The sequence below is a fragment of the Moschus berezovskii genome, chromosome 19, assembly GCF_049115385.1.
Source record: "Moschus berezovskii isolate FMDL1 chromosome 19, NW_MosBer_1.0, whole genome shotgun sequence".
In the NCBI taxonomy this organism is placed as follows: domain Eukaryota; kingdom Metazoa; phylum Chordata; class Mammalia; order Artiodactyla; family Moschidae; genus Moschus; species Moschus berezovskii.
The window spans coordinates 66,385,770-66,413,737 of NC_142478.1; the positions used below are offsets into that span (position 1 = coordinate 66,385,770).

At 42.3% G+C, this 27,968-nt stretch overlaps 1 protein-coding gene and 2 pseudogenes across 1 annotated transcript in view; 2 read left to right on the forward strand and 1 right to left on the reverse strand.

The window, feature by feature from the left end:
- Positions 1-25,453, reverse strand: part of SPPL3 (signal peptide peptidase like 3) — a 101,687-nt gene extending 76,234 nt beyond the window's left edge. The window contains exon 1 of the mRNA XM_055405682.2: positions 25,024-25,453. Within this exon, the coding sequence (XP_055261657.1) occupies positions 25,024-25,046 (23 nt within the window). The 5' untranslated portion in view covers positions 25,047-25,453. The remainder of the gene's footprint in view (positions 1-25,023) is intronic.
- On the forward strand, positions 12,063-13,123 carry LOC148774900 (histone deacetylase 2 pseudogene; annotated as a pseudogene).
- Positions 21,651-21,933, forward strand: LOC148774901 (signal recognition particle RNA; annotated as a pseudogene).
- Positions 25,454-27,968: the final 2,515 nt, after the last annotated feature.

The following is a 27,968-nucleotide window of genomic DNA, read 5'->3' on the forward strand; positions in this document are numbered from 1 at the left end:
CTGACTCAATGGACATGTTTGGGTAAACTCCAGGAGTTGGTGATGTACAGGGAAGCCTGGCGTGCTGCAGTCCATGGGGTTGCAAAGTCATACACGACTGAGAGAATAAACTGACTGAATCCATATATATGGAATCTGGAAAAATGGTACTGATGAATCAATCTGCAGGGCAGGAACAGAGAGTAACAATAAAATATATACATTGCCATGTGTCAAACAGATAGCTGTGGGAAACCGCTGCATAGTCAGGGAGCTCAGCCTGGTGTTCTGACAACCAAGAGGGATGGCGTGGGAGACGGGAGGGTGTCAAGAAGGAGGGGCCATGTGTGTACCTGTGGCTGATTCATGTTGATGTATCACGGAAATCAACACGACACTGTACAGCAATCTTCCTCCAATTAAAAATAAATTTTAAAATTAAAATTTTGCAATAAAAAACAACAAAAATTGGTGAGGGACAGGGAGGCCTGGCGTGCTGCAGTCCACGGGGTCGAAAAGAGTCAGACACGGTTGAGCAACTGAACTGAAATAATAAAAAGCACATTCTCTAACTAGAAGAGAAACTATAAATTAATATAAAGATACACTTCTAAATATATAAGCCATGGGTCCAAGGAGACTGTCAGAGAAACAGAAAATATTTTTATTTGAATGAAAAGAAAACAGATTAAAGCTAGAGGTAAAGAAGTGCTGAGGGGTAAATTTATCACTTTAAATGCTTATTTTGAAAAAGAAGAAAGATTTCAAATCAATGACTTAAGCTTTCACCTTGAGAAACCAGAAAAAGAAAAGCAAATAAAATACCACATAAGAAGAAAGGAAATAATAAACGTAGGGCCAGACATTAAAAAAAAAAACAACCCACTGGAGAGTGAGCAATAAAAAACAAAAGTGACTCTGAAAAGATAAAATTAATAAACTAGCTAGACTGATCAGGAAAAAGAAGACACAAATTACCAATACCAGAAATGAAAGAAGGTATATCATAACACAGCACAAAAATAAAAGGTAATGAGAAAAGAAGAAATAATATTATGAGAATTAAGAAAATATTATAAATTTATGCCAATAAATTAAGACATCCTGGAATAACTGAGAAGACAAACTACCAATCGCAATACTAACAACGATAAAGATATATACCATAAACCCTAAATCAACCTCCAGAAGAAAGCAAACCTAAACAGCCCAGTTTCTGGTAACAAAATTGAATTTATAGTTAAAAAATCTTTCTGTTAAGAAAATTTCAGGCCCAGCTGGCTTCACTGGTGATCTACCAACCATTTAAAGGATGCAATAATAATACCAAGTCTACACAAACCTCTTGCAGAAGAGGAGGAAACATTTCTCACTCATTTTATGAGGCCAGCACTACCAAAACCAAAGACGTTACAAGAAAATAATAGATCAATTCATCTTATGAATATAGATGCAAAAGTTTCTAACAAACTTCAGCAAACCAAATTTTGCCACAAATATATCATAATCCCAAGAATGCATGATTGGTTTAACATTCTAAAATCAGTGTAATGTACCATATCAAGATAAAAAATATATATATAAAATCATCTCAACAGACACGTACAAAACATCTGACAAAATCCAACATCCATTCCTGATAAAACCTCATGACAGGCTAGGAATATAAGGAAATTTCATCCTTATAAAAGGCATCTAGGGGAATTGCTTGATGGTCCAGAGGTTAGGACTCCACGCTCTCACTGGCAAGGGTCCAGCGTCAATCCCTGGTCGAGGAACCAAAAGCCCACAAGCCAAGCAGTGCAGCCAAATAAATAAATGGTATCTAAGAAAAACCTGGATCACAGAAAATGTAACAGGCTCCATCTTTTCTACCTAAGGTCAACAACAAGATCAAGATGTCCACTCATGTTATTTTAACTCAACATTCTAATGGAAGTCCTAGTCAGTGCAATGAGTCAAGAAAAAGAGAAGGCATCTGAATTAAAAAGGATTCCATAAACGTAAATCTATTTGCAGATGATATAATTGTGCAAGTACAAAATCCTAAGGAACCCACCAAAAATTACTATAAAATGTGTATTTAGCAAGGTTGCAAACTACAAGAGCAGTTAGAACAGTTATATTTTTATATATTATCAATGAAAAATTGAAAATTAAAATTTCAACACAAACACTATTTGCAATTGCATCAAAAATATGAAAAGAGACACATTTAACAAAGTATGAGGAAGAACTATGTACTGAAAACTACAAAGCACTGCTGTAACAAAATTTAAAGACAGTTTAAGCAGAGATACTGTTAAGACTCAATATTCTTAAGATGTTAATTCTCCCAAATCGATCTTGAGACTCAACAGGATCCTAGTCAAAATCCCATCTAAAATAGGAAGGACCCAGAATAGGTCAAACAATTTTAAAACAGAAAAAAACGGAAAGGTCCTCTGTCTCTGATTTTAAGACTTACTATACAGATGTACTGCAAGGAGATCCAACCAGTCCATTCTAAAGGAGATCAATCCTGGGTGTTCATTGGAAGGACTGATGCTAAAGCTGAAACTCCAATACTTTGGCCACCTCATGCAACGAGTTGACTCACTGGAAAAAGACTCTGATGCTGGGAGGGATTGGGGGTGGGAGGAGACGGGGACAACAGAGAATGAGATGGCTGGATGGCATCACCGACTCTGTGGACATGAGTTTGAGTGAACTCCGGGACTTGGTGATGGACAGGGAGGCCTGGCGTGCTGTGATTCGTGGGGTCGCAAAGAGTCAGACACGACTGAGCGACTGCACTGAACTGAAACAGATGTAGTGATAAGAGTCATTAAGACAATGTAACAGCGATGCAAAGATAACAACACAGATGAACAGAACAGAGAAACCACGAATAAACACGTGTTTATAGTCTATTGCTTTTGACAAAGGTTCAAGTAGTTCAATGTGAAAAGGACAGTCTTTTCAAAAAGTGGTGCTGGACCAATTGTATATTCACATGGAAGTGGAAATAAAAAACAAGCAGTATCTTACCTCTCACACCATACACAAAATTTAACACAAAATGGATCAAAGACCTGAACAAAGGACATAAACTTTTTGGAAGAAACCCCAGGAAAAAACTATTATGACCTTAGGTTAGGCAAAGATTTCTCACCTAGTGCATGAAAACTATGTATAATGAAGTGGGGGGGGGGGATAAACTAGACCATTAAAATTTTAAAAACTTTGTTCTTCAAAAATGCCATTCAGAAAATGAAAAGGCAAGTTACGAACTTACAAAGAATATATCTGACAAAGAACCTGTATCCAGAATATATTTAGAATTCTTATGACTCAATAAAACAAAAAAACCAATGGAAAAAATGGGTAAAAGATTTCAATAGACATTAATAAAAGAACACAGACTAGTTTCGACTAAACAGATGTAAAGATGATCAACATCATCAGTCACCACGGAAACAAATTTAAACCAAGAGTGAGATGCCATTACACACCGAGAATGGCTAGAGAATGAAGCAACTAAAACTGTCTGCTATGAGACTGGAGAAACTGGACCTTACACTCTACAGGTGGGAATGCAAAATGCTACAGTCTTTTTGGAGACTATCTGTGAGAACAGTCTGCCAGTTCACCAACTGAGACAGAACAACTAACTCAACTTGACAGTCGAGAACTGATAGGAGAACAGTTTGACAGTTTCTTTAAAATTCAACATATACTTACAACATGACCCATTTCTGCTCTTGGGTTTTAGGCAAGAGAAATAAAACCATGTGTCCACAAAAAGACTTGTACTGGATATTCACAGCAGTTTTATTTATAATAACCAAAAAAAAGGAGAAAGTGTCCATCAACTGACTGGTGAATGGTAAACATACTGAGATATATCCACACAGCAATTAAAAACAAACTTCTAGGGAATTCTCTGGCAGTAGAGTGGTGAGGACTTGGCACGTTCACTGCCAGACCCTGGGTTCAATTCCTGGTTGGGGAGCTAAGATCCTGCAAGTTTTGCAGCAGAAAAACAAAAACCCCCACAAACATTCCTGCAGCAAAGTGAAGAGTTACACTATGTGGAATAAACAGGTCATGTAACTAACTTCACATCAGTTCAAGCCTTGTGTTTTCACTACAGAAGAGCTTTAAATTATATTTTACTACCACAGGAATGGAATTATTTAGCTTACAAGACCAGAGAAGAAGTAAGGAGTAAGGCTTCCAATTCTTCCCCACTGGCCCAACCAACTCAAAGCCTAGCCACTTGCAGACTGTGCACTCAGCTAAGAACAGGCATCAATAAAACAACCCTTAAATTAATATTTCATCATACCAACAAACCAAAGTGTTTAAAACTCAACAGCTAAAAAGCATCATTCTTCTTCTGTTAGGCTAATGCTTGCAAGCCCATTTCAAAAAGTTAACGAGTCAGACTTTATTTGGAAATTATCAAAATCATAATGTGTGCCAAAAACACAACAAAGCCAAAGAAACTGTTGACTCCCCCTCCTTCCCAAAAAACAATAGTACCACTTATAGTATTCCTTAATAGTATTCCACAATATTTGTGCACTAAGGACCGACAGTACACAAGGATTTCACATGGCCTTCAAATTCAAATCCATGAACTCACAAACGGGTCCTGGGTCCACATTATCAAACATGCCAAGAGCACAAGGATGAGTGCAGCAGGCTGTACCATGTACATGTGCACATTAACTAGTGATCTTTGTTTTCCTGGTCAGGACACCATTCAGACCCCAGTCCAAAGGCATGTGAATTTCATTTAGAGTAACTGCATTTCAGCACTCAGAAAATCACAACAATAGCTGATAGAACATTTGTTAGAACACTAAGGTATCCAAGAGTCAGTGAGTGATACTGAATGCAATGGTCAAATCTGGTGATAGTATCTGTGTCTTCAATATGCAAGTGTCTATATCCAGTGTCACTGGGGCATTGATCCACTATCTCCCCATCCTTTTTTAAAAAATATTTATTTATCTTTGTTTATTTGGCTGCTCCGGGTCTTAGCTGTGACACGCAAGACCTTCAATCTTCCTTTCAACATGTAGGATCTAGTTCTCTGACCAGGGATTGAACTCAGGTCCCCTACAAGGGGAGCACAGGGTCTTAGCCACTGGACCACCAGGGAAGTCCCCTTAACCCATCCTTGAGGCAATGAATTGATCAGACACCAGGAGGCCACAACCTGCCTTCAGGGCTAAATAAATAACACAAACCAGTGATGTAGAGACTCAGTGTACAGGAACAGAAAGTGGTAGGGACTGAGCCAAATCAGAAAATGTACACTATGAGTAAAGACATTCAAATATTAAGACACTTGACCAAATTTATTCCTTCTAGTAATCAAGTGATTGGGACACAGAGCCTACTCTTGACATCTCCTTTCTCTTAATTACATTTGCTGGCATTTGACCCAGCAAATGCCAAACAGTCTCTAACAACACTGCAAACTCATAGAACAGAGAGTCCCAGCAGGCATAAAGTCATTAATTAATTATAGAGATCAAACCTACAACTTTTTTTTTTTTTGCTGGAATCTCAGTCTTTATTGTCTGCAAGGCTCAAACCTACAACTTTTAATGTCTAACCAAGTGAGTTATTCGGTCAAACAGTACAAGTAGTGCGTAAGTGAAAAGAACAGGCCAAAGCAGACCCTAAACATACAGAACAATTATCATTAGGACCAAACAATAGCAGATCTAACAGATTTCTTTCATTTGCTAAGAACAATGGAAACTCAAATACCCTTAATGATGAGGGAGACCAACTGTTTTTTCCTCTTGCTAACTAATCTTTGCTCACAATAAAAACATTGACCTATAAGGAGTTTGCTTCTCTGTACCCCTCTAAAGGTTGTCTTCCACATTAAAATAGAACAACAACAAAAAAAAATGGTCAGGCATAAATTAACAACATAAATTTTAACTTAAATGTGTTGTTAGAAATTTTATGTAACAACTAAAATTTAAGAACCAGAAATACAGGCTGATTAGCACTCATCCGTTTTTCCAGAGATACACAATCATCATACATGTGAGCAGAAAATCTAGATCAAAGCTCTTAGATCTTCAGGACTGTGCTGTACAGTATGATAGCTGCTAACCACGTGCAGATACTGAGCTCTTGAAATGTGGCTAGTCTGAACTGAGAAGACCTTGTACTAAAAATATAAAGTACCTTGCTAATAATTTTGTACTGGTTACATACAATAAATGATTTAATAAATACTTTTGATATATTGATAAGTAAGTAAGTGTTGGTCGCTCAGTCCTGTCCAACTCTGCGATCCCATGGACTGTAGCCCACCAGGCTCCTCTGTCCACAGAATTCTCCAAGCAAGAATACTGGAGTGGGTTGCCATTCCCTTCTCCAGGGGATCTTCCCAACCCAGGGATCGAACTCAGGTCTCCCATATTGTGGGCAGATTCTTTACTGTCTGATCTACAGGGAGGAACCATATATTGATATGTGTACTAAATCGGTTTAGTCATGTCTGACTCTTTGCAACCCTATGGACTGTAGCCCATCAGGCTCCTCAGTCCATGGGATTTTTCAAGCAAGAATACTGGAGTGGAGTGCCATTTTCTTCTCCACAGGAACTTCTCAACCCAGGGATCAAACCTGCGTCTCTTACTTCTCCTGTATTGGCAGGCAGGTTTTTAACACTGAAGCCACCTGGGAAGTCCTACATATTGATATGAGTGAGTGAGTGAGTGAAGTCACCCAGTCGTGTCCAACTCTTTGCGACCCCATGGACTGTAGCCCACCAGGCTCTTCCATCCATGGGATTCTCCAGGCAAGAATACTGGAGTGGGTTGCCATTTCCTTCTTCAGGGGATCTTCCCGACCCAGGGATTGAACCCTGGTCTCCTGCATTGCAGGCATATGCTTTAACCTCTGAGACACCAGGGAAGCCCACATATTGATATATATAATATTAAATAAATAAATGATATTATTAAAGTTAATTTCACCTATTGCTTGTTACTTTTTAATTTGGCTACTACTAAAACTAAGATCATGGCATCTGGGTCCCATCACTTCATGGCAAATAGATGGGGAAACAGTGGAAACAGTGTCAGACTTTATTTTTTGGGGCTCCAAAATCACTGTGGATGCTGACTGCAGCCATTAAATTAAAAGACGCTTACTCCTTGGAAGGAAAGTTATGACCAACCTAGATAGCATATTAAAAAGCAGAGACACTACTTTGCCAACAAAGGTCCGTCTAGTCAAGACTATGGTTTTTTCAGTGGTCATGTATGAATGTGAGAGTTGGACTGTGAAGAAGGCTGATCGCCGAAGAATTGATGCTTTTGAACTGTGGTGTTGGAGAAAACTCTTGAGAGTCCCTTGGACTTCAAGGAGATCCAACCAGTCCATCCTAAAGGAGATCAGTCCTGGGTGTTCATTGGAAGGACTGATGTTAAAGCTGAAACTCCAATACTTTGGCCACCTCATGCGACAAGCTGACTCACTGGAAAAGAATCTGATGCTGGGAGGGATTGGGGCAGGAGGAGAAGGGGACGACAGAGAATGAGATGGCTGGATGGCATCACCGACTACGATGGACATGAGTTTGAGCAAACTCCGGGAGTTGGTGATGGACAGGGAGGCCTGGCGTGCTGTGATTCATGGGGTCGCAAAGAGTTGGACACGACTGAGTGACTGAACTGAAAGTTTAAATCATATATGTTCCTCATATTATATTTCCACTGGACAGTGCTGCCCTAGAATTTTACAACTAAGTCCTCCAATGATTACTTTCCAGGCAAAAAGAGATCTGGAGACTCACCCCCACCCACACAAACAACGATGACAACTTCAGTCATTAAACCAGTCCCATGACTACTGACAATGCAGCAGGTTGCCAGAGTAATTTGGTCCCTCACAGACCCAGAGGTAAGTAACTAGTTTAACAATCACCTGAGACTACTTTCTTCCTGAATGATTCTAGCATGTAAAAGAAACAAGGAGTAGGAAGAAAAATCTGTGAGTCAAAAGATATATTTTTTTCCCTCAATGCTAGATTTTTAGGTGACTAAAACTAAGGTTCAATTTTGGTACTAAACTGTTAAGAACAAACAGATGTAACATTCTAAAACCACCATTCCCTTCCTCTTCTATAAATCCTTAAACATAAATTACACAAAACCACTTCACACCCACTAGGATGTCTATAATTAAAGATGGACAATGAGGGACTTCCCTGGTGGTCCACTGATTAAGAATCTACCTTGTTGTGCAGAAGACTCAGGTTCATCTCTGGCCAGGTAACTGAGATCCCACATGGCACAGGGTAACTAAGCCCAAGAGCCACAACTAAAGATCCTGCATGATGCAACAAAGATCCCACATGCCACAGCTGAGACCTGATGCAGCCAAATAAATAAATACTTAAAAAAAAAAAAAAAAGACGGACAATGACAAGAACTGGTGAGGATTTGGAGATCAGAACCCGCATACACTGCTAAGGGAATAAAAAATGGTACAGCCATTTTGGAAAACAGTTTGGCAGTTCCTCAAAATGTTAAAACCCAGAAAACCTAAGAGCCAGCAATTCCACTCCTAGGTATCTACCCAAGAGAAATGCAAACATGTGTCTTCACTAAAGCTTCTATATGAATGTTCACAACAACATTACTGTACATAATAGCCAAAAAGTGAAAACCCAAACAATTATAATGTGTATAAACACAATGTGGTATATACATACAACTGAATGTTATTTGGTAATAAAAAAGAACGAAGCACTAACACATGCTACAACATAATTGACTCTGAAGACATTATGCTAAGCAAAATTAGTCAGAAGACATTATTTTATTATTCCATAATTATATGAAACAGACAAGTTCACAGAAACCAAAAGTACATTAAAGGCTGCCAGGGCTGGGGAAAAGGGAAGGAAGGAGTTGCTAACAGGTACAGAGTCTCTTTGGGGGTGAAAAAAATGCTCTAAAATTGATTGTAGTCATGGTTGCACACTGTGAATGTACAAAAAACCACTGGGTTGTACACGTTAAACTAATGAATTGTGTAGCATAGAATGCGACTGCAGCCATGAAATTAAAAGATACCTGCTCCTTGGAAGAAAAGCTATGACAAACCTACGCAGTGTATTAAAAAGCAGAGACAACACTTTGACAGCACAAGTCTGTATAATCAAGGCTACGGTTTTTCCAGTAGTCATGTATGGATGTGAGAGTTGAACCATAAAGAAGGCTGAGCACCGAAGAACTGATGCCTTCCAATTGTGGTGCTGGAGAAGACTCTTGAGAGTCCCCTCGGACAGCAAGGCAAGTAAACCAGTCAATCCTAAAGGAAATCAACCCTGAATATTTGTTGGAAGAACTCATACTGAAGCTCCAATATTTTGGCCACCTGATGCGAAGAACTGACTCTTTGAAAAAGACCCTTATGCTGGGAAAGATTGGGGGCAGGAGGAGAAGATGGTAACAGAGGATGAGACGGTTGGATGGCAACACCGACTCAATGGACATGAGTTTAAGTAAGCTAAGGGAAATGGTGAAGGGCAGGGAAGCCTGGTGTGCTGCAGGCACGACTTACTGACTGAACAACAGTATGTGAATTTTATCTCAATAAAGCCATCGTAAAAATGTAAAACATTAGAATGAAAACCATAACGCTCCAGAAAGGGACCTATATGAAATGCTTCAGTTTAGAATAGAAAGAACAAGTGATAGCTAGCCATACAAAAAGAAAGAGAAAATTTCAGTTATGACTGACGCCGTTACTGGCCCAAATGCCTCACTCCTTCCCAAATCTACTCCTCAGCCCTGTGACTTTGCAGCTCCTCCCACCAAACAGGCAAGGTTTAGTTTTGTGGCTCCTTGTCTTTGGGTTCCACCACATGACTTGTTCTGGCTGAAAGAATGAAGCACAAACAGCAGTGTGCCACTCCTGAGCTTCAAGAAGTCTTTCATGTTTCCATGTGCCCTGCTGAGCTTCTGCCACTGGCACAAGAACTTCCCTTGGGCAGCTGCTGCCCATTCAGCCTGAGCTCCAAACTGAACACACATGGAGCAGAGTCACCCAGGTGACTGACAGATCTGACACCAAGAGTAAAGCTGCCCAAGTCAACGTGCACATCAATGGCTATTTTAAGCACTGAGTTTTGCGGCAATTTAGTATGCAGTATTATGAAGGTGATATAAACTAATACAGTAACCAATTCTCCCACTGTATTTTGAAGAGGTTCCATGAAACAAAGTGATTATCTAAGTAGGTCCAGCTTAACACTTTTAATAAAAATAGTTTAATTTACTTAGCTTAAGAGAATGATCTATGTATGTTAAATGATATTTAATGCTTGTCCCTTTAAGCTCTTAAACTAAAGGTTGAGAACAACTTAAGATACTACACACTCTTTCATCTTTTTTAGGATTTTTATTTAAAAAATGAAAGACGTTCAGGAGGGGGAACTCATGTACACCTGGGGCGAATTCATGTCAATGTATGGCAAAACCAACCAATATTGTAAAATACAAAAAAAAAATTTATAAATAAAAAATAAATTAAAAAAATAAAAAATGAAAGACGGAATAATACTAATTTAAATAAACTATGTACTAAACCACTAGGGATAAAGGTATGAACAAAGTATAACCCACATCCTCAAAACTTTATAGGGATATAAACAAGGAAACAAACAACAACTCAAAGAGGCAAGTGAAGTGTTCTAAGAGAACACGAAGGGTCATCCAGGAGCAAAGAGAATGAAGAGGAGGCAAATTTTTAAAATTATATACATGTAATATGTAATTATAAAGGGCTTCCCAGGTGGCACTATTGGTAAAGAACCCACCTGCCAATGCAGGAGACCTAAGAGACGAGGGTTTGATTCCTGGGTTGGGAAGATCCCCTGGAGGAGGGCATAGCAACTCACTCCAGTATTCTTCCCTGGAAAATCCCATGGACAGAGGAGTCTGGTGGGCTACAGTCCATGGGGTCACAAAGAGTCAGACATGACTGAAGCAACTTGGCACACACGCACAAAGATATCTCCATCATCAGGACTTACTGACATGTTTGATGAAAATCAAGAATGTCTTCAAGGTTTCTAGCTGTGACACTCAAATCAGATGCTTTCAACAGCTATAGGACAGGCTAAAAGACGCTGACTCATTTTAAATTTAAGTCTAAACTGAGGCACAAAGCTGAATTTCCAGAGCTCCATGGAGCCTTGTGTACCTTTGTATACAACGACTCTAGTTTAGTTTCCTATCCTCTAGTAGCTGGCACTGGACCATTTGGTCTCACTACTGGAAGCTTCCTGAGTCTCTAGCCTTTGCCTTTGCTTCCACTGTCCAAACATGTCATTCACTGCTGTCCACTGCTATGCACTTCTCTCCTATCTGTAATTCCTTTCTAAGTTCGAGATAACCTTTAGTTCAGCTTTTAGAACTTCTGCTATCCATGAAAGCCAGAACTTCTGCTAGCCAGGCTAATACATCATCCTTAGGCCTGCAGGTTATTTTTCACCATTGCACAGAATGCAGAGGTTCAAAAACAAGCTTCTAGCTTCGGCCGGGCGGTACCCAGCCCTCCCGGCACGCCGCTCCTCTCCTCCCTCCGGCCTGCCCTTCCCTGCGGGACTGCCATCAGCCCTCTTCTCTCCCCGCCAGAGCCGCGGAGGCAGCAGTAGCAGCAGCAGCCAGAGGAGGAGCTGGAGGCGGCGGTGGCCGGGGAGCCCATGGCGTACAGTCAAGGAGGAGGCAAGAAGAAAGTCTGCTACTACTACGATGTCATCAAGACATGGAAGCAGCCTCACTGTCCATCAACAGAGGAGTGGTTAAAGAAGATGCAATACACACATACACACACAGAGTAATAATGGAATATTACTCAGTCGTAAAAAGAATGAAATAATGCCATTTGCAGCAACATGGATGGACTTAGACATAGTAAGTGAAAGGTGATATTGGAAATTATTATTATGGACAGGGTCACCCCATGAAACCTCATAGGATCCGCATGACCCATAACTTGCTGCTAAATTATGGCTTATATAGAAAAATGGAAATATACAGGCCCCATAAAGCCACTGCTGAAGAAATGACAAAATACCACAGTGATGAGTACATCAAATTTCTACGTTCAATAAGACCAGATAACATGTCTGAGTATAGTAAGCAGATGCAGAGATTTAATGTCGGAGAGGACTGTCCAGTGTTTGATGGACTTTTTGAGTTTTGTCAGCTTTCAACTGGTGGCTCAGTTGCTGGTGCTGTGAAGTTAAACTGACAACAAACTGATATGGCTGTTAACTGGGCTGGAGGATTACATCATGCTAAAAAATCAGAAGCATCAGGATTCTGTTATGTTAATGATATTGTGCTTGCCATCCTTGAATTACTAAAGTATCATCAGAGAGTCTTATATATTGATATTGATATCCACCACGGTGATGGTGTTGAGGAGGCTTTTTATACAACAGATTGTGTAATGCCTGTATCATTCCATAAGTATGGGGAGTACTTTCCTGGAACAGGAGACTTAAGGGATATTGGTGCAGGAAAAGGCAAATACTATGCTGTCAATTTTCCAATGAGAGATGGTATAGATGATGAATCATATGGCCAGATATTCAAGCCTATTATTTCAAAAGTGATGGAGATGTATCAACCTAGTGCTGTGGTGCTACAGTGTGGTGCAGACTCACTCTCTGGTGATAGACTTGGTTGCTTCAATTTGACAGTTAAAGGTCATGCTAAATGTGTAGAAGTTGTAAAAACTTTCAATTTACCATTACTGATGCTTGGGGGAGGTGGATACACAATCCGCAACGTTGCTCGGTGTTGGACATATGAGACTGCAGTTGCCCTTGATTGTGAGATTCCCAACGAATTGCCATATAATGATTGAGTATTTTGGACCGGACTTCAAACTGCATATTAGTCCTTCAAACATGACAAACCAGAACACTCCAGAATATATGGAAAAGATAAAACAGCGTTTATTTGAAAATTTACGCATGTTGCCTCATGCACCTGGAGTCCAGATGCAAGCTATTCCAGAAGATGCAGTTCATGAAGATAGTGGAAATGAAGATGGAGAAGATCCAGACCAGAGAATTTCTAGTAAGACAGTCCTTTGATGTGTATTCCGTTACATTTTTATGGTTTATTAAAAGCACACTACGGACTGAAAAAAAAAAAAACAAAAAACAAGCTCCTAGTTTCCCAAACTTCAGGTTTATGCCTATTCCAATCGATTAGGTTAATTAATTCTGACCTAAGACTGACTCACTACTGTATCTATGCAATTTAAAACATGCACACACCAATTCAGGCGATTTTTTAAAATTGTCCTTTCTGACAAATATCATGATATCGATTATATAAGGAATCTAAAAAAATGGTACAAATGAACTTATTTACAAAACAAAATTAGTCACAGACATAGAAAACTAATGGCTACCAGGGTGGAAGGGATAAATTAGGAGACTGGGATTGACACACTATTTTATATAAAATGGATAACTAACAAGGATCTACCGTATGGCACAGGGAACTTCTCAAAACTCTGTAAAGACCTATATGGGAAAAGAATCTAAAAAAAAGAGTGGATATATGTATAACTGATTCACTCTGCTGTACAGCAGAAACACAAAATTTTAAATCAACAATACTCCAATAAGTTTTAAAAATTAAAATTACAACTCTAATTGCCATTCTGAATAATTATTAAACAAAAAACCTTAAGTCTTTTAGAAACAGGAAAAAGATGAAATATAAGTTTCTATTTTTAAAAACATTAACTTTTTAAACAGAAGCTTAAACACAAAAAATATGAATTTCTGAAATAGTAACAAAAGAGAGAAAATTTTTTTTTTCATTTTTTTTTCTTTTTCTTTTTTTTTTTTGTTTTTTATATCTAAAAAAGAATTTTATTAAAAAAGCACAAATGCAAAGAAATGAACAGAGGAGAATTTATGCGTCGAACCTGGACTGGTCACTTATGATAATATACATGCTACAATTCCATTCTCTCCAATCATTCCACTTTCATCCTCTCCCACAGAGTCCCAAAGACTGTTCTAAATGCCTATGTCTCTTTTGCAGTCTCTTATACAGGGTTCAGGTTACCATTTTTCTAAATTCCATATATATGCGTTAATATACGGTATTGATGTTCTTCTTTCTGGCTTACTTCACTCTGTATAATTACTTCACTCTGAAAATTTTAAATTGTTCAGAAAGTAGTTTCCATATAGCTTTGAGCTCTCAAAGGAAGTTTCCTGCAAACTATCTTCATTTGAAAAAAATTTCCCCAAAACTGTTTTGCTAACTGCAAAAACAAAATAGTAGAGCTCCTCTCCTTGTATATGCGTCATATATGTCCTATATGTCACATATTTAACAAGTGCCCGTTTGGGAGAATTATAAACAAATAGCTGTCAGCGTGTGGGCGCTGAGGACTGGAGATAAACGAAGATGACTACTCTAAAGGGCCTGTGGTCCCTTGTAAATGTCTCCCTTAGGAGTTCAGTTCCCAGGCTGAGCCACTTTCATTCTCTATGTGCTGAATGGATATTAGGAAGTCAGGTACCTCTGGCCACAACAGGTGACCCAACTTAACAGGAACAATTCTACTCTTGCATTTTCTACAGAGAGTAATGAGACATCAGGCGCGGATCACTTTCTCTCTTCTATGGGCCCTGTCATTTTATGTTTAAGGACACATTCTATTTTAAAATCCTGCACCTGACAAACTTCACCTCTAAAGTAATCATTCTTTGGAGGAAAATAAAAAACAACTGATCATCTGTTATGTATTACAGGTCCTTAAGCCGTGAAATTAATGACTCTGATCCCACCTTTCCAGAGTTTACTGCCAAGGTGGGAAGAGAGCCACATAAATACATTCAATACAAGGTCAGAAAATCGTAAAAGCACAGCCACCTGACAGGATCAGATAAAGAAGTACAGGCATCAGAAGAATATTTCTCCTGGGCCAATCAGAAGGCTGTAACAAGAGGACAGCATTTCAGCTGGACCTTGAAAGACAGAGAAAGGCTAATCAGGTGTACCAGCCAGCTTAAAGGAAAAGGGAACCAGTGAGTAATCCAGCCTGATAGAAACAACAAATTTTTAAAGAAGATATAGGACAGTACGGTTAAAAGGCCAGATTATTTTGACAATTAAACTGAAGATTGGATTTTACTCTGTAGGCAATTAAAAAAACCCTAGGAATTCAAATGCAATACAATCCAAACAAGTGACAAGATCAAAAGAAACAAAGACAATATGTACATTACACAGCATTCACTCCCCACTGAGTCCTCTTCACAACTCCTAACTGAAATCCATGACTTAAAAAAAAAAATCTCTACAGTAAAAAAAACCCAAAAACCCAATTTCTTTCCAAGATCAATTTCTCCTCCTTGGCTTCAAATACACAATTCTCTCCCTGACATTAAATAAAAACAAAAGACCCTAATGACTCTGCTGTCTCTATCAACCATCCTCCTTCCTTGTGTCTTTCACATCTCATCTCTCAAACAAATGGCCAGTACCCAAAGGATGCCTTTATTTCTTCACTAGCCACCCCTAATTTGGTTTTCACCCCCTCTACTCTGATCTTTATTAGTGCACTTTCAGGAATGACTTCCTTTGCAAATTCAATAGCCTGTTTTTTTCTTCACTCTCTTTGAATCCTACAGCTTTTTATGCTACTGCCCCTAAAAATTCTGAGCCTTTTCTTTAGTCACCATCACACTCTGCTAATTCTCCGACCTCTGATGAAGCGTCCCTTGACTACTCTTCTTTCCTCCATTTCTCAACTGCGTACCCCAGGCCTCAACTCGAGTCTTTCATTCTGTCCTCTCTGTACTCTCCCACCTGTGGTCCCAGGAAGTATTCCTGTAATAAGACTCAAGTGAGCCCTATGGAGTTAAATTTGAAAATGTTTTTAAGGAATTAAACCTTAATATTGTTAAGATATTAGTGCTTGTGCTACTCAGTGGCATAGGTAAGAGAATTCATTCTCTAAAACCAGTTTTTACTTCTAACAGGAGTATTTTTGCAAGCACTTCTGAGAAATGAATGCAAATTTCTGGGCATTTACAAAATCAGAGCATACAGTCAAAGGTTTAAAAGTTAAGACTGTCAGGCAAGGTCTGAAGATTTAGTCAAGTTTGGAAAGCCAAGCTAGACTATTCTGGGCAAAAACTACGACAAGAAACAACAAAAAGTCATGCACTATACTTAGGTCAAATGTGTATAACCAGGTTGAAGAAACAATTAAAACTTGGCTACACATGTCCTATTTAGGTCAAGAGTGAAGCCCAAGCCTGAGGCCCTGAGACAGAGGGAAGTGGGTGTGCCTGGCAGACGTGAAGAGTGAGGAAAACAGATAACCCACTGCTCACAGCCCCTCCTCAGGCATTTTAAGGTAGACAAAGTTCCTGTGCACTTCAAACAAAAACAAAAAACAGGCAAAGAAGAGGATTATCCACGATTATCGAAGAAAACTACCTTCAAAAGATCAAAATAAAATAAACTTACAAAAAAAGTTAACTTTAACTTGTCACAATTTTTCTTGTTTTCTGGTTAAGTAGCAGTGGACTGTGAAACTTGTTACTAAAAGATGACTTTACAACACCAAGACCTCCCTGGTGGCTCAGATGGTAAAGAGTCTGCCTGCAATGCAGATCTGGGTTCAATCCCTGGGTTGGGAAGATCCCCTGGAGAAGGAAATGGCAACCCATCCAGTATTCCTGCCTGAAGAATTCCATGGACAGAGGAGCCTGGCAGGGTTATGGTCCATGGTGTCTCAAAGAGTCAGAAACGAATGAGCTAGCGTTTCACTTATTACACATTTCAAAGGCAACAACTGAAATCAATGACAACTTGCAAACTAACATTGCTAGTTCTTTTTATGCAGCATTAGTCAAACATCTCCTCAGAATTCTCACTAGAATAGACAATCTCAAAGTTTAAATGTTGGTTAAATTGTGAAACAAGAAAAATCTTTTTTGGGGGGAGGGACAAGAAAGGGACAGGGGAGGAAGAAGTACAAGCTTCTATGCATAAAACAAATAACCTACAAGGATATATAATACAGCACAAGGAATACAGCCAATATTTTATAACAACTTTAAATGGAGTATAATCTATACAAATATTAAATCACTATGTTGTACAGCTGAAACCAGCAATATTGTAAATCAACTATACTTCAACTTTAAAACATAGTTTTAGAAAAAGAAAAATCTTTTCTGCAGTGGGGAACTCTACCTGGAGCCAATGTGGGTCTAAAAACGTAGAGAACAAATAACTTGCTTTTATATTGCATGTAGCACTTTTCAAAGCCTTTTCACATATATTATCTCACTGAATACTGGCAATAACCCTGTGGAGTAGGACAGGCACTGTACAAAATTCAACACTGGGACTAACACAAGACTGTGCATGCGTGCCAAATCGCTTCACTCATATCCGACTCTATGTGATCCTATGGACTGTATTTGTAGCCTGCCTGGCTCCTCAGTCCATACATTCTCCAGGCAAGAATACTAGAATGGGGTGCCGTGCCCTCCCTCCAGAGGATCTTCCTGACCCAGGGATTGAACCAGTTAATCAGAGATGAAAGTGAAAGAGAAGAGTGAAAAAGTTGGCTTAAAGCTCAACATTCAAAAAACTAAGATCATGGCATCCAGTCCCATCACCTCATGGGAACTAGATGGGAACAGTGGCAGACTTTATTTTTGGGGGCTCCAAAATCACTGTGGATGCTGACTGCAGCCATGAAATTAAAAGACTCCTTGGAAGGGAAGTTATGACCAACATAGACAGCATATTAAGAAGCAGAGACATTACTTTGCCAACAAAGGTCCATCTAGTCAAAGCTATGTTTTTTCCAGTAGTCATGTATGGATGTGAGAGTTAGACTATAAAGAAAGCTGAGTGCCGAAGAATTGATGCTTTTGAACTGTGGTGTTGGAGAAGACTCTTGAGAGTCCCGCAGACTGCAAGGAGATCCAACAAGTCCATTCTAAAGGAGATCAGTCCTGAATGTTCACTGGAAGGACTGATGTTGAGGCTGAAACTCCAATACTTTGGCCACCTGATGTGAAGAACTGACTCATTTGAAAAGACCCTGATGCTGAGAAGGATTGAGGGAAGGAGGAGAAGGGGATGACAGAGGATGAGATGGTTGGATGGCATCACCGACTCAATGGATATGTCTGAGTAAACTCCGGGAGTTGGTAAAGGACAGGGAGGCCTGGTGTGCTGCAGACCATGGGGTTCCAAAGAGTCGGACACGACTGAACAACTGAACTAAACTGAATCAGAGATGAAAATCACCCTGCAACTAAAGATTTATCAATTTAAAGAAACCAGAACAGAATTAGACCCTATCTTAGGGTTTCAAATAAAATTTAATGAGTGATCACTTGTATTCAGTATAATTTTCAAACATGTAAAAAACAATCAAGGCACACCTCTACTTTAGTGCCTTTTTTAAAAAATCCTTTAGTGGTTCTTCATCATATCAAACCTGGAACTCCCAAACAGAGATTATCAAGTTTTCTTTCCAAGACAGAGTGAACTGAACAAACCAAGAAATAGGATTTTCTATTAGGTCTCTATTAGACTAATACATATTCATCAGACTAATGCTTTAAAAGTATTTAAAAACCTAACTTTTTCAGAGGAGTTCAATCTAGTCTTATCATGGCAAATGAGTGCATCTGCTTTATTTTAAGCTGTGGCTCTAATGAGACCTATTAACAAAATCTGAGAGGTAATTCATTGTGAGCATCATGGGAACTAACTGTAGATTTTCCCTATAAAATTGAATTTGATCACCTGGAGCCCCTCTAGATACCCAAGGGGTTAAAAATTCCAGAAGAGGCGCACTCTGCCTCTAATTCTTTAAGTGAGGATTAGGAAATAACCCATAGAAACTCAAAGTTGCTAACATTTCTTGATTTATACATACACCCAATAAAACCACTACTTTCCTTTAAATACTAAGAAGGAATTGTTAAACTCCAGAAAATATAGAATTCTGAAAAATCAAATTATACTTATGGCTCTACTGTCAGGGACAGCAATCACATAAATATTTCAGGTCCTAAACACAGCCAACTAAAACAGTACCTCATGAGGCACTCTCAGGACATCCTTGATTTTTCACAGGATGGCTTAACGAAACAGGTAAGAATGATGAAAACTAAGTTACTAATGTTAAAGTAAAATACAATTATACAGAACTACATAATACCTCAACGCAGTGGCATTTATATCTCTAAAATAAATGATTACTGAAATGTATTTTGAGAAATGCTTGAACAGTAGACATTTTAATTCATAGTACTACTTGATAAATTACAGGCTGACATGGTTACCAACTCTTCAGCTCTCCCCCTCCCCAAGGCTTTATAAGAAACACTGAGGAAAATTATTTCAAAAGAAATTCATAGTCTGAGCTTCGGCTTATTTTAGCTTGAATCATGTATCACCGAAACATTCCTACCACAGCACTTTAACTGTAGGCAAAACATATTTTAAAAATAAAAGCAAGTCTTAAGTCTACAATGCTGCTCACACATCTTCAAGTAAATAGTTTCTCTCTGAAAAACTTGCAGCAGATGTAATGATCACAATGCACAGTCAGATATGATCACACAGATACAGTGACACGTAACAGAAATCCAAAAGCAGATGTAACTTCCATTTGCTCCAGAGATCCACCTTGTTTCTCACTCTCCAGTTTTAGCATTATTCGCAAGCATCTGACATAACGATGTCCTTTATCACAACAACATATCACCCCAATATAATGCAGTCCTCAGAGCAGATCTTCAGACAGGCAGCCCAGGGGGAGGGATGCACATTCATTTTTTCAGTAAATATTAATATTTGCCAAACCACCTATTGTATGTCAGGCACTGGACAGAACACCAAAAGAGAAAGACTTTTATCTGTGTAACTTGTGGTTTAGACATCCTTCAAAAACACACACAAAAAGTGAGGAGCCCTATTAAGGAATTTGGATTCTATTCTAATGTGGCCAAAAGCCATTGAGGACTGAAGTGACCTGAATCAGGCTGTCAGAAGACTACTCAGGAGAATGGACGGTGGTTGTGCAGAGAATGGAGGGAACCAGTATGGAGACTAAAAAGAAATTCAAGCAAAAGAGGGTTGGCTGAGAGTAGTGACTATGGACAAAGCAGCACACAGTCAGTGTTAGAATTCTGGTGTCCAATAGTCTTGACTTAAAACCACTGTTCCATTTATATATTTGGGCAAGTTACTGACACCCTTGAGCCTCGGTTTCCTTATCGATCAGTGCTTCTAAAGCTGCAGCACAAAGAAAACTCACAACAAATCATGATAAACTATCAATACTTTGATAACAAATTCATCTGAATGAGGTTCACATGGGCTGACTTCCTCCCCCAACCCCTGCTTGCACCAAAATTAACCCTAACATAAGTAATGTTTACCAAGAGCAATTATACACAAGCACTGCAGTGACTCCATCAAGAGAGAAGGATGTTTCTCACCCACCTTACGCTAAAACAACTGCTCATAAATATACATTGAGCAAGGCGTTTTTCTCAAATTAATGAAACTCTAGTTTGCACCTTCAATGTGTGTTTTCACATGCATTCTTTTATTTCCTCAGTGTTTATGAATAAAAACGAGATAAGGAGAACCTTGCGGTTGATCGTGATAGACTGTGGTGTTACTATCAATTATTTTAACTTCTGTCAATCGCTTTTATTTAAAACTATTAAGGGACGGCACCCTCACTCTGACAGCACTGAGACACCAGGGAACTAAGTCACCAGAAGCTTTCTTTTGTAACTATAGGTTTACAAACATTCAGCTGTCTGCAGCTTCCCCTTACATTTTTTTTTCACTGTGAAAAATTTTTTATTGAAGTTGGCAGTTAATAGAATACTGGTGACATTAACAAAATAACCTGTTTGGTATTTTGGCTGAGGAAGCTAGATTAATGTAAGTTTAGGCTTGAACTGACATTAAGGAAAGTATTCTACTCTCTCTAGAATATAGTAGGGAAACCTGTGCACAGGAGAGGATTATTTTCTGGGTTTTGTTTTTTAAAAACAATCTGAGGCTTGGCTGCATGAAAAAGGGGAGGTGGAAAACTGAGCAAAGAGGTAGATACTTTATGACATTCAGCCCAGGAAGGAAGTGGCAGTACTGAGATCCAAATTCAAGCTCTCCCAGGGACAACTCCTATAAACACCCTGGTGTAAAGGTTCTGGATCTGCCCCTGACACTTATCCTTTCAACAAAGGATGAACCACCCTGAAAACCTATATATTCAATCGTTCAGTAATTACTAGGCAGAAGCTATAGGCAAGACAAAGTGCTGGGTGCTAGAGGAGGACAAAAGTTAGTGGAATTGCATCCTAACCCTCAAAAAGCTTGGGTTTCCCTGATGACTCAGTGGTAGAGAATCCACCTGCCAATGGAGATCCCTGGGTCTGGAAGATCCCCTGGAAGAGGGCATAGCAATGCACTCCAGTATCCTTGCCTGGGAAATCTCATAGCCAGAGGAGCGTGGCAGACTACAGTCCAAGGGGTTGCAAAGAATCAGACAAGACTTAGCAACTAAACAACAAACCTTCAAAAAGCTTAGCTGGGCTCGGTGGCGTGCACCTGTAGTCCCAGCTACTCGGGAGGCTGAGGTTGGAGAATCGCTTGAGCCCAGGAGTTCTGGGCTGTGTGTACTATGCTGATCAGGTGTCTGCACTAAGTTTGGCATCAATATGGTGACCTCTCAGGAGTGGGGACCACCAAGTTACCTAAGGAGGGGTGAACCTGCCCAGGTCGGAAATGGAGTAGGTGAAAACGCCTTGCTGATCAAAAAGCTTACCATCCAGTGAGGAGATTAGGTAGTCACATGTGAAAAGGAAGAAGTAAGGCAGACAGAACAAGTGTCAAAAACAAAGAGCTCACTTTCAGTCGGGGTGGTCAGAAAAAGCATCACAGCAGGGTAACAGAACTGACAGAATTTGCTAGGAAAAAGAGCAGAGACAAGAAACCAGAGAAGAGCATGAACATATGTGTAGGGGCTTTCTTAAAAAAAAAAAAAAAAACTATAGTGAAAAATTTCAACATGTAAAACATATACAGGATAAATAGACTCAACACTGAGCTTCAACGATCATCAACTCAAGGTCAATTTTCTCTTATAATTTACATGTCTGCCTCACAAAAACCCTAGAGGAACCTATTTTTGAATGTTCCTACATTTTTCACTGACTCCATCTTCAGACAAATCCATACCACAGTAGTCTCCACAAGGCTGACTTTCCTAAAGGCCACATACAAATAAAGTGCAAGACTATTTTCCAAAAATCAACTGTTTGCACAAACCAATGGAACAGTGACAAAGATACTCCAACATGACAAGACAATCCAAAAGGGTTTGCATGTACTTTGAGATTACCTTTTCCATACTTAATAGTTCAATGAGCATGAATAAAATGATGGAGAATTCATGTCCTGAAAAAAAGCATCACAGGTGAAGTATCCTGGACAAATCATTTGGGCTCCTGAGCCTAAGTTTCCTCCTCTATAAAATAGAGAAAGATCACCTACCTCAGGTACTTGTGAAAATCAACTGAGTGTATATGTTAAATGCCACATAGTTGGCTCTTTATATTACCCCCCGACTGACTTGGGAAGAACTAGTCAGGAAGAAAGCTGCCTTGTTTCCCAATCCTCTCTCCCCTTTCTCAAGATGACACCCGGTTTCCCAACTCTCTCTCTCAAGATGATGTAAAAACTTTCTCCATCTCAAGACGTGCTAAAGGTGAGGAGCTAAGCGTTCTGATTTCAAGGAGCTTCTTTCTTCACCTGTAAAGCAAATTAAGGGACCTGAGCTTGAAGCAAGTATTCAGGAGGATAAATCTTATAGAGTGTCAAACTTCACAAAACACCTCTGCCTTACAACACTCTCCCCCCCAACCTTAACTAGCAGAGCCGTCCTACATCACACAAGAGTGTGGCCTACCTACTACCGAGTAAAACACTCTCACTACCCCCACTTCCCGGTCGCTGCACTTACTCTCTGAACCATCCACAGCCCCTCTACAGCATACTACAGACAGCAGGGCGGCCATTAGGACACAGCCGGGCCGGCCAGCGTGTCAAGAAGCTCAAGATGAGGCAGGCAAGCGGCACCTGCACTTGCTTTCTTACTCTGTCCACGACAAAGCGCGAATTCTAGTTCCGTGTTCCGAATCACGATGCTATGGAGAGGCAGTTCACCTCAAAATAGTCAAAGTAGTTTAAACGTCTTTTAAAAAAATATATACGCTGCCACAATTGTTCATTAGGATTTTCATTCTTCCTTTAGCATTGCTTTCTCTAAGTTATCTTCTCTTTTTTTTCTTTTTTGTATGTACGGAACTGAAGTTCTCTTTTGAATTATCTTCTTCAATCAGCAATCCTCTTTCCCTATGAGAAGACATAATGCGTTCCTCACTTATCATAACCCCAGCCACAACAAATCATCCCCCGGGTTAAAGCCTTCATCCAAAACCACTGTTTTCAGGTATTACTCATTTCTTTGCTGTTCCCCTAAGATAATTATAATGTAGTAAGGTATAGCACCTTACAGTTTACCCTGTAGTTTGTAAACTTAATTCATTTACTCCTTACAGCTTATGAGAAAGATAATTCCATTTTGTAGGTAAGGGGAAAAGAACGGAGACCTTACTATCTTGTTGAGTTATAAAGAAAGTTAAGAGATGAACCCGACCTCCAAACCAACTCTAAACGCCAAGCTCTTCCCACTCTACTATGCTCTTTTCTAAGAAGGGAAAGCCTACAGTTCTATCAAAAACCACATTTGCTTCCAAGAGAAAACGATCTTCGAACAATCGCTGTAGATTGCAACCAGATTTCCCATCTCTGCACCTACCATTATCCCATTTCTCACTTCCTCTCCACTCCACTCCTCATAGATATTATCGTCACTCCTTCAACCCCCTCCAGCATATATTCCACCTCAGCCGGGAAAAAGAGGTGCATCCCCCTCTCCCCAAACCTCAGCCCTCCCCTTCTCAGAACAGGTATAGTTCTCACTCCGTGAACTACAGTGCGCTTGTCAGCCCTTAGCAAGCTATTTTATAACTTTTTAAAAGTCTCTTTAAAATGGACATGACTTGTAGCTCCTTCATCCCCATACTTGCCCCAGGGCACCAGACTACTTCCTATTCTACAGAACAGGGTACCAACCCTCACAAAGATTTCTGACCAGGCCCCACTGTCATCAGCGACTTCCTCTGCAAAATCTAGTTATCCAAACAGGCGCAACTTCCTCTGCAAAATCTAGTTATCCAAACAGGCTCCCTTTCCAACCTCTTCAGCAGGGTGTACCCTCTAGGGTTCCCCGGACTCTCTCCTTCCACGGCTTTCCTCTGCTCACGTCTGGGCCTCTGCCCACCTCACCAACTCTTCCCTTCACTCCCCATCCCAGGGGTAAGGAGCAGCCCCCGTGGAGGTGGCTCCTCCTCCCTGACAACTTCCAAGTTCGACCTAGTATCACCTGTTCTCAGAAGATGCCTCTCGGCCCGGTGGGCCCCCGCCTTTGCCCCGACCCGCCCCTCTCCACCTTGTCCATTCCTCCTTTCCAGCAGCCTCCCGCCTCGGGTCGGTTCCGGAGTGCCCGTGGGAATCCACTTCCCTCGCGTGAGCTTCCCACGTCGGGGTCAAGCTCCCCTTTCTCCATCACCTGCTCCGCCCATGACCAGATGACATCCGCCGCGGCCGCCGCCGCCTCCAAGCCCCTCGTCGGACGCCGGGCCCCCGGCCGCTCACCGCCTTCCGCGAGCGCCAGCCGCCCCCGCCGGCGGGGGGCGTGCACCCCTATGCCGCGGTCGCCAGCCCCCTCCACCCGCGAAGCGCACCTGTTCCTCCTCCTCCTCCTGCCCGGCCGGCCGCGCAGGCGGCCCGACCCCCACCCTCGCCGCGGCCCGGCCTCCCCGAGCCCCGCACTCACCACGAGTAGGTCTGCTCCGCCATGGCGCTGACTCTCGAGGGCTCTGCTGCAGGTTCGGGCCGGGCCGGGCCCGGCGGCAGGGGAACAAACGGGCGGCGGGCTCGCTCGGGCCGGGAGCGGAAGGCGCGGCCGCGGCCCGGCGCTCGCTCGCTCGCTCGCTCGCACCGCGGGCGGGCGGGCCGGGGAAGTGACTGGCGGGAGAGGCCGGGCTCCGAGGCGGACCCGCTCCCTGGGCCCCGGGGCGGGGCGGACTCCGCTCTCGGCCTCCCTCACCGGCGGCGGCGGCGGCGGCTCCGCTGCGGCTCTAAACCCAACATGGCGGCGGCGGCGGCGGCACTGAGAACAAGGGGGCCCCGCGGCGGGCGAACGGCAAGACGGCCGCGCGCTCACTGCGCGCTGGGCCGCAGGGGCGCCGCGCTCGTGCGGCGGCGGCGGCGGCGGCCCGGGGACATGGCCGGCGGGCGGCGGCGGCGGCGGCTGAGGGGGGCGCTAGGCGGCGAGGCGAGGCCGCTCGGCTCACACCCGCCAAGGGGAGGCGAGGAGGGGGCGGGGGCGAGCCTTGGGCCCGCGCGGTCACGTGCCCAAAACACGCTCACGTGACGCGCGCGCCCCGCCCCTCGCGCCGGGCCCATGCGCGGAGACGTCGGTTCCTCGGTTCGAGGCGACTGTTGCTCGCTCGGCTTCTGGCGGTTGCGCCGCCTCCCGCCGCTTGGTGCCGCCCCTCCCCACGGGGGCGGTCGCCTCGGAGGGGCCCTCTTCCCGTCCCCTTTCCGAGGGGCTGCTGCAGCCAGCCAGTCAGGAGCCCCGTGCGCGTCTGTTGACTGCCACTCAGCTGTCACCCATCCATCTAGAGTCTGCTGGCCACGGGCTCCCAAATGTCAGTCAACCTGTCAGTCAGCAGGCGGGACGCTACCTCGCTTAGTTGGTCTGCTCGTTGGTCCATTCATTCGTTTAGCAAATAACTGCAGGCAGCCAGCTTTTATTGCGCCAGACTCTGTGCCAAGTCCTCCAGGGGCCAAGTCGAATACCCCCATACTGGCCTTCATGTGATCCAAAAACAGATATTTATTGGGTGCCAACCATGTGTCAATTCATTCTGCTGGGTCTGCCCTCTGAGCGCTTACATTCTAGAGGAAAAGACTTACAGATAGCCCAAGCCGACAAATAAGTGAAGGTGCTTGCAGATGCTGCTAGGTTTTATGAAGATGATAACACAGGGTAATGGGACACAGCGTGAGTAGGGGTGCAGCCTGGTTTCCATGGTGAAGGAAGGCCTGGCAGAGAAGGTGACAGCTGACACCTGAAGGATGAGGAGCTGACCTCGCAAGAGCAAAGCTCAGGGAACAGTCCATCTGGAGGCAGACACAGAAGTAAATTTAATGGGGCTAGACCAGATTCACAGAGTGTATCTGGGGCTTAGGAGGAGAGCGGAGGGAGAGATGCACTGAACCCCGGGCACTGGGGAGTGCTTTGCCAGGAGTTGATGAGGCAGTCTGAAAGGGTGACCGTGTTACTAGGAGAAAAGACATTCTTTAGAAAGAGAATGACATGAGGCAAGTCCCAACGACGTGAAGACTTGGAGTGAGCTTGGATCCAGGAGTGGAATGGATGATTCCTGCTGCAGAGTGTTCAGAGAAGAGACTGAAAGATTGCTTTGAGGCAAGACTTTGAAGGGCCTAGCTAAGCCTCCCGGCCACTTACTATGTTCATGAAGGAAAATGATCAGTGCAGCTCCAGGCTTTAGAAGCACGCCTGGGCAACAGACACCGTAGACTTCCCAGACCCCCAGTCTCCACAGGGAGCAGAGCTGGCACACCCGAAACCAGTATTCTCAAGATCCTCTGCAGCTGGCCCAATTTCAGGCCGGGATCAAGCCCTGCTCCAGTTTCCCAGGGCCTGCCCAGCCTTACGGGGGAATACCACGCCCTGAATCTATCTTCAAATGGATCAGTTGGCCATTGCCCATACATCTGCCGCTTGCTTGTTCCCCAAGGGGAACCATTTCACGAGAAAGCCAGATGTATTTTTCGTTCAGAAGCAATTTCTCCTTCCTCCTTCCCCCACTGCCGGCGACCAGGACCAGTTGGGTTCAATGTGTTTCCTGAAGCTCCACCATTGAGTCTGGGGAACGGGCCAGATGATAAGATCAGGTTCCCCCAGACATTTGGAGGCAGGGCCCCAAGAATATACCGGACCACTAAGGGCCCTTCCTCTGACCTTTCATAGAGAGATACCAACCTGCAAATACCTGCCCAGCTCTAAATGGCGCTGGATGTGGGGATATAATGGAGAAATGGAAAAGCAAAGAGCCTAAATTTTTGATGTTCATTTAGCGCTTACTACTTTTCCAGATGCTCTTATGGAATGCCAAGTGTACCCTTGAATGTGACACATAGTCATTCTGAGTCTCAAAAAGGTGAGACATAGGGGCCCTGGAAAAGGCTAGAAGCTACTGGCACAAATGGCTTTGGGAGGTGAGGAAGCTCCTTCCCTGGAGAGCTGAGAACAAAACAGATCAGACATGTCACTAACAAAACAAAAAGACACACTGCGCCCCTGGGCAGTTCACCTGGGCTTTCATTCCCGGTGAGTCAGACAACGCAAAGCCAAGAGAAAACTCAAGTTTTAGAGGGATGGAACAGGAGGTGCTGATGAAAGAAGGTCAAGGCCTTCCCAGAAGCAAAGGGACCCTTCTGGGCCCTGAGAAGAATCCACTGGAAGAAAGGGGATAGAAGGGTTCTGGGGGAAAGTATGGGGTGAGAAATAAGAAAGTTTTCCTTCTCTTCCATGTAAACTAGAGGCCCCTCCAAGTGTCTCTTGGGAAAACACGTGAACGTGGATCATTATAGGAAGCTAAACAGCACTGGGCAGGGCCAGAGGACACCCAGGCCATGGAAACCTGTGTCTGTGGTCCCGGCAGATGGAGTGTGCACCCAGAAACTGGT